Source organism: Cottoperca gobio, chromosome 9, assembly GCF_900634415.1.
Source record: "Cottoperca gobio chromosome 9, fCotGob3.1, whole genome shotgun sequence".
Taxonomy (NCBI): Eukaryota; Metazoa; Chordata; class Actinopteri; order Perciformes; family Bovichtidae; genus Cottoperca; species Cottoperca gobio.
In genome coordinates this window covers 19,324,772-19,332,602 of record NC_041363.1, presented here as the reverse complement: position 1 = coordinate 19,332,602, position 7,831 = coordinate 19,324,772, and the positions used below count along the sequence as shown (strand labels likewise).

Sequence of the window (7,831 nt, the reverse complement as noted above, 5' to 3'; positions counted from 1 at the left end):
TCTCCTCTCCCTCTCTAGTCAACTCTCTAGTCAACTCTCTAATCAACTCTCTAATGTTTCCCTCCAATATAGGAAAAAATGCTGGAAAAATACTTTAAACTGAATTGATAAGAGGAAAATAAAACGCAGCATTATGGCGATTTCTTTGAACTGTAACTGGTTGATATTCTAATCACATTCAGCACATAAACCCCTGCACATCCTCTAGTCATGTTCACAGACAACATGGTTCAAAGTTCATATTGTGGGATTTCTTCAAGTGAGTGGTTTGGACCTAATAAGTCAGTGATTAAACCTCTCCAGTTTATAACCCACACACTCTTAAAATACACAGCTCTGCCCAATTATCTTGCAACAAACATTAATTTATCTCTGTAAAAAGAAAATAAAGGAATTCATTGCAAACTTTAGCAACATGATTAATTTCCTGGCAAAATCCTCAGGTTGAGAAGAACCACTGCAGCAGAGCAGCTTGTATTGCTCTTTTTCGGCATGTGTGATTAAGTCCATCCTAGTTGCTTCTAAATATATGACGAGAGCATGATCGGGTTCATTTTTTGTTTAGGCACAGAGAGATTCGCCACGGTCAACTCTTCTCATCTTCATCAGTGTTTTCAGTACATACACTGTCCAAGCGCATGGAGCTCAGCTGCTCCTCAAAGTTCAGAAATGTGTGGTTGCAATCCTTCTCCAACATTTTCTTCCAAATTTTTACTGAAAGAAAAAATACAAAAAAAGAATTATTTGACTTTCAATGGTGAAATCTGTTAATATATTACAACTTTCACTTGGTTTTACCTCGTCAGACCAATTCATATAAAGAGCAGGCATCACAACAGTAACTTACTGTACTCTGGTTCCTCTGGATGTGTGGCGTCAGGACTGGGCTCGGCCTCCTCAGCCAGATTGCTGATGTGCAGCTCTTCCTCAATGCTCACTGCCTCCTCTGCCTCTGCCTGGCCGGTCTGCTCGAGACTCGACACCATCACCTCATAGGCCGTCCTGGCTTCAGACGACAACTCGATCATCTTATGATAGAAGTCCTGCGGGTAAGAAAGACAAAGTTCTCAGCTTGTTTGAAAAATGTTTTATTCATATGCTAAATGTAACAGCATTTAAGCTCATGTCAAGAACCACGGTCTTGTTAGTGATTAGTATTTATTGTTGCTGAGCATAAACCCCACCTGTGCACCATCATAGTTGAAGATGCCCACCAGGCTGACAGGCACTGCCTTGTTGACGCAGCGACCCAGAGCTTTCCTCGAGAGGGCAAACACGAACGGCACCCCTTGTTCACGACAAGTGTCGATGATGGTGTAAAGAGCTTCGTCCAGGCCTCCTGCAAAGAAAGGTCACATTTCTCTATGAATGTCAGTCTCACAGTTTAAAGAACTGGTGCACATCTGTTGCTCCCAGGTTTAAATTGGTAAATGAGTAGGATAAAGGTGGTAATCAGCAAATTAATCAATAATTTAAATGATCCTCAATTGCAGCCCTTACCTTTCTGATTTACCTGGTTTAATGTAGACACATTTTCTCACTCAACTGTCCTCAAAAATAAACTTTAAATAAAAGCTGTTTTTTTAAGTACAGATTGGCACAAATTAAGAGAAAATGCTGACGGTCCTCTATAAATTATGTTCCTGAAAACTTCTTTATTTCACAAACAGTGAAGCTCTCACAAGGACAAAGTACCTTTGGACTGGATGCGTTCACAGTTGGGTGAGATGACGACACACTTGACCTTCCTGAGTTTGAGGTGCTTCAGGACTTCTCTGAGCCCCATCACAATGCGTCTTTTCATGCGGGCCTTCATGGGGTCCTTCTGGTACAGGCGGTCCTGGAAACGCACCAGCTCCTTCAGCAGAGCCGTCACACACTGATCCACGTCTTTGCTCAGCATCTGGCTGCAATAGCTGACATGTACAACAAATATTCATTTAGAATGAACAGAAATGTGAGAAAAAAAAGAGATTAAATGTTTTTTTTTTCTTCTGTACAGACAACCAACTAAGTTTACAACTTGTGACTGGTTGCACGGTTTACAGTCTTACTCTCGGAACTTTCTGCTGTGGATTTTGGGTCGACTGGCTGGGCAAGGCACCGGTGAGGTGGTTTGTTGCTCTACGATCTCGTCTTTGTCGTCCTCTTCATCACCCTCTTTCACCATCTGGTTTATGCCGTTACACTCCGACTGATCATCAAGTTCTTCTGTAGGACTTCCAACCTCATCTGAGACTACAGAAGCACCAAATACATATCAAATATTAGGTCAAATGAAAGATGTACTAACTTGCAGTAGGACTGAAATGTATTGTATTGTTTCACATGCTTGATCTGACCTGTGGTGTTTGTGTCACACTGCTCTTCTTCTTCTGTAGCATCACTCGCAGGTTTTAACTCATTTTCAGGCAGCAGTCCTCTCTCCTCCAGCAAACGCTTTTGTTTCCTCTCTTCCCTTTCTTTCAAAATGACCTGAGAATCAGCCAGAAATAAACTTAACAAAAAGGCTGAAATCTAGTGCATCTGTGTTTGTTCCAGAGCAAGTGAATTGACTTACCTTTTTGAGAGGAGTGGGTTTTTTGGCTTTGGGCACCTCTCTCTGCTTGCCTTTCTTCACCAAAGGGCTGGTGGAGTCCAGGGGATTGTGTGCAATTTTATCCTGCTGCCAGGGCGGCTTCTTCTGGACTAATGCTTGCTTCACAGGTAGTCCTCCACCAACTACAAAGAAACCATTGTATTCAGGGGTAGGTTTTAATGCCCTGCACCAACAGATCTGGATCAATAAGCATTGTCCCAAGACAATCACATCAACCAAAATATACTTTAAAATAATCTATATCAAAGAAAGAGAGAAATTAGGAAGCCATTGCATCAGAGGCAAAGATGCAGACCTGAGAGAATGAGTGGTTTGTCGTCCTGCTTGGCTTTTTGAGATTGCTTCTTTTCCAGGGCGGCCAACATGTTTCCAATGTCCAGCTGAACAGGAACTTTGCTTTTCTTCCCAGAAACCTTTTCAGCTTTCTAAAAATCAGGAGACCAAGAACAATCTCTACTGTTTTCTCCAGGGTAATATCAAAAGACACAATTTACAAGTACGAGAAAAATACAAACCTGTCCTTTCTTAGTCGTCTCTGTGAGCGGAGTTTTTGATGCAGGCAATTTTTCCTTGGTTTGGTCGGCAGACTGATGCTGAACACCTTCTCTTTGGTTTTCCTGTAACAAAACAAAACCCAAAATAGTTTATAAACTATAAAGCAAGGACTCTCTGTTGGTTCATCCCAACTACTTTACACTTGGCGGGTGTATTGCTGGGGACCCAAGGACATGGAGTGTTGAATTTGGTGCAATTTGGACATGCAACATTTAATATAAATAAACTTTGAATAATCAAGTGAATTATGCTCTTTGCAGCATCGGGAGGGGGGCCTTCAGGGCTCTGCAGACTGAGACTGTCGAGCAGGCCGCTGCTGATCCATGCTCTACTTTATAACCGCAGTAGTTATGTCTGGGCCCGTAACCACAAGGGGTCTTAGGATTTTACTCTGCCCCCTCTGTTAAAGCTTTATAGAAAGAAGAAAAAAAAAAAATATCGCACAAAATGTTTTTGTTTTGTTACATGTGGGTGCGTGAGTAAGTGCGAAGCGATCCCCATTCCCCATTCTCACACACAGAAAATGTTCCTGAATCTCAAACATTCAGCCTGTTCAGGCACGTTTTGAACGGTACTATATACTTTGAATTACATTATTCTGTTCATTTCTCACCAATGTAATGTGCACGTTAGCAAAAAAAAGAAAAAAGACACAGTATTATAATTATAATGTGATCCCATCTGGGAGAAGAAACTGATGATACGTACCTCATTGCATAGTTTGGCTGCATAGCTGCTTGTTATCAATCTATCAACCCCAGGCCGAGCAGGAGTCAAGCCTGGGAACTCCTCTTCATCCTGAGTAGAAGAAATGGCAACAAAAATCATCTTCCATGCAAAAGTTACTAAAAATAAATCTAATTGAAAGAAAATATAGATAAACATTTTTATTAACCTCAAATTTTGGAGGCTCTTGATACATTGCCGGCTCTTCTGACTCAGCATCTGCATCTTCACCAGCACCTTTCATCTTCTTCTTCTTTTTCTTCCGCTTTTTCTTCCCTGGCGCTCCCTCTACCTGCTGTGCAGCCATTTCTTCCGTCTGAAGAAACGCAAAAATTAAGAGACAGAGTACAATGAAGCGTGAATGTGGGAGTGCAGGAAAACCCAGAAGTTTACCTGACAACTACATTGTATTACGTAAGAAATTACCTGACACTTAACAGACTAAACAACCATTTTTCAGGCAAGAATAAATATTCAAGTTTAAGACTTTTTGATACCTTCTATGGTCTGACTTTTCAAGACCTGCAATACACTGTCAAGCTAAATCACACAGAATGTCCTCTAACCTGCATGTGGTTGCTGCTGGTTGTCTTCTCTTCAGGGACAGGTTTCTTTGGAGGCTGAGAGGCGACATTAGCCCAGGATGTCACCACCAGCTGACCTGCTCACAAAAATAAATAAATATTCTAAAATATTACGGACACTGACTAACAGTCATTGAAAGCCCAACAACAAGGACTTTCACCTACCTGGTGAAGCAGCTGATGAATCTGGCTTAGCATTATTGGCAATTTGTTGGGGGTTAAGCTGTGTTGGGGGTCCTCTCCTGACAGACTATTCAATAGAAATAAATTACATTAGCAACAAATGTATGAGTAGAACTCCACGTTTGTAAAGCATTTACTGCAAACTGCATCTAATATCTCAGTAAGCTCACCTTCCAGGAAGATGCCGATGTTTGTGTTTGAGGGCTCGAGGAGGGAGGAGTTGGACCCCAGCTCTCTCTCTGAACAAGAGGGCGTCCTGGTTTGCCTAGCAAACCACCAGCTAACTCTGGGAAATCAGTCATCTTCACTTCAAATGGCACATAGTCTGTCTGCAGTGCTTTTGACTTCTCTACAGAGTTTGGGGCAGATCTGCCTCCTCTTAAACCTGTAGTGCAATTACAAGAAAAAGTTGATTAAACATGATTAAAAGTGAGAACTGAGGTAGTGAACGCTGATAAAATTATGTTAAGAAAAATGATAAGTACCAGGGATCATTCGGGAAAAAGTTAACAATGCCATGTGGGATAAGTACCTTTTTTCTGTGCATCCAGTGAGTTTCTGCTGAGAACTCTGCCGAGAACTCTGCCATGAGCAGGAGAGCCATTGTTGCCTTTTGATGTCTGTAGAGATGGATAAAAAATAAATAAAAAATCACCGAAATTAATTTCACAAAGAAAATTAGTTTTATCTATTTTTCTGTTGCTTAAAAAATTAAATCAACCTTTGCTTGTGCATCCCGTGTGGCCCTATCTCTCTGGAGTAAATCCTCACTGGTGTCTCTAACACGACGGCTGCTGCTGTAGCCATGACTCCTTGACACATCATCTCCTTTTCCTGCTGCTGACACCCCATTTGATGTATTCTGCTTTGGGGTTAGACCTGACGTCCAGTTCCTTACAAAGTTTAGAAAGTCACAAAAACAAGTGGCTTGACATCAGGCCATTCATTCAATTCAACTTAACTTCACACACATAGCTCTATATCAGTATAGAGGTAATAAAATAAATACAATATGATGACAACAACACAGAGATATAATCATTGCAGTCCACAGTGATCAAAACACATACAGACATTTGTTCCAATGTTTCCAAAAACAAGAGGAATAACTTGTGTCACTTTGTCTAGGCTCAGTTAAGGCCATTATAATTACATTTTTTAATCAATTAAAATCGACATAAATTTGTACATAAATTCCTCAGCACAGAATGAAGGTGGGAACATAACTAGTCACAAACATATTACTTGCACTTGTCCATCTTGGAAGCTTGAGAGAGATTCTGAATGAATCATTAAAAGTCAACATCATCTGTACATATGAAATTTACGTGCCACATATGGGCTTGTGCATACAGTTTGCAACACTGGCGCATCACATAGATCAAAAGAGCAAACTCTGAGCAGATGCAGTAAGCCATCACTATAAAGAAGACAGAACAAAGTCATCAGTGTCCAGTCACTATCTCCCACCTTACATCCAGTCTTACACTCTTAACTTTTTAGAGAATTAATCCATATACAGATTAAAGAGAACAGGTGACAGTATTCCACCTTGTCGAACCCCATTGGTCACTAGGTAGATATTATTAGTGGTTATTATGTATTGTTGAAGCCTATCCAGGATAGTGTGTTCTAATAATTTGAAAAGTAAAACAGACAACATAGGAGACAGGTAGTAGGCTATACCATGCATTAACAATCCAGAAAAACACATGTCAAGTAATTGATTACTTTAATCAAGATATTAAAAAATAGAAACAATCTGTGATCATCGTCCTACCCTCTTAAACTCTGGTCGGACACATACGGATTTGGAAACATCAGTGGGGATGAGGTTGTGTGTAGCTCTGCGGGCTCCCTTTTCTGTCTCCGCTGCTGTTTATAGTCCAAAGACTGCAGGACAGCAGTAGACAGTTTGCTCTCCTGGGGAACAGTAAAGATTGTCAACAGTCTGCTGGAATACGACCTTTGGCTGAACAACAAGTGAAGCCTTGTATTGCCACACTTGTTTCAAAACTACCTGATCACTTTATCCTTGTTTTAGACTCACACTTCCCTCAGACGAAAATATGTTAGCTAGGCTTAACTTTTAGTTTCTAGTACAGTTAACTATTAAACTATTTAGCCGTTAGCTCAAATTAACATCTAAGTTAGCAATCGTTACATAGTCGTAACTTTTGGGTAGCCTGTCAAAAGGTAATGCTCTATGAAACGCAGCGTATTTGTCTTATAAAAACAGCTGTTATCTTATAGTTTCAGCTACACATTCACAACAGCTAAAGTTAGCTAAAAGTTAGCAGCAAGCTACATGCATATGCGTACGTTAGCGTTACTGGCTAACGTGCTAGCTATAAAAACAACCGTTACGTTATTTTTCGTTAACTACCTTGTCCATCTTCAGGTTTTCCTATATGCAGTCACATCTCCGCATGTTCACTCGATCTTCCATGTGTTGTCAAGCTCCCTGTCACAACGCTGCTGCATTTATATAACTACCGCAACAGTGTGGGCTATTCGGGCTAAGCAACCTGTTTGATAGCGTTAGCATAGCAGCTAGCTGTAGTTGAGCCTGATTGATACAGCTGATGATTGGGTGCAGTGAGGAGAGCTAACAGCGACATCTTCTGGCTTACAGCCTAGAAAACTATACTATACAAAAGATAAAAGCAACACGAACTAAATATAATATATTATATTTAAATATATAATGATAATATGTAATTATTTAATATATATTTCATATGAGTATCAATAAAATGACGGCATGCCACAGTTTAACCATCTTAAAAAGAAAGCTCAAACATCAGCCAGTGGTGATAACACAAAGCTCACACTCACATTGTAAGTGCTTATTCCATAAAGCTGTGGTGGAAGTACAACATAGTATTTAGTAATTAGTAATATCATGATGTAAACAAGGTATTTTATAGTGGTCAGAACACTTTTAGTCCTGTATTTTAGTTCATTTTGTGCATCCTTGATGGAGTTTGTCATATTTATACTGTTATATTTGATTCTCTTTTCTCTTCAATCCTATGTTATATTGCTGTACTACATATTCTGTTATATTGACATGAGATATAGTATTATTTCACCTTATACTGTATCTCATGTCATACCCCATGCCATCATAATTTATCATATACTATATTATGTTAATATGTTCTGATTTCTGCATCATATT

At 39.9% G+C, this 7,831-nt stretch overlaps 1 protein-coding gene across 1 annotated transcript; it reads right to left on the bottom strand.

The window, feature by feature from the left end:
* LOC115013085 (selenocysteine insertion sequence-binding protein 2-like) lies at positions 1-7,223 on the bottom strand. Its single transcript, XM_029439071.1, has 18 exons — positions 7,034-7,223; positions 6,428-6,570; positions 5,369-5,540; positions 5,180-5,267; positions 4,818-5,032; positions 4,630-4,714; positions 4,447-4,541; positions 4,050-4,196; positions 3,863-3,952; positions 3,115-3,216; positions 2,895-3,024; positions 2,561-2,721; positions 2,343-2,475; positions 2,055-2,238; positions 1,696-1,916; positions 1,185-1,339; positions 848-1,043; positions 1-714 (listed from the first exon to the last, which is right to left on the bottom strand). The coding sequence occupies exons 1-18, from the start codon at positions 7,040-7,042 to the stop codon at positions 587-589; spliced, it is 2,454 nt and encodes an 817-aa protein (XP_029294931.1). The 5' UTR covers positions 7,043-7,223; the 3' UTR covers positions 1-586.
* Between the last annotated feature and the right edge of the window lie 608 nt (positions 7,224-7,831).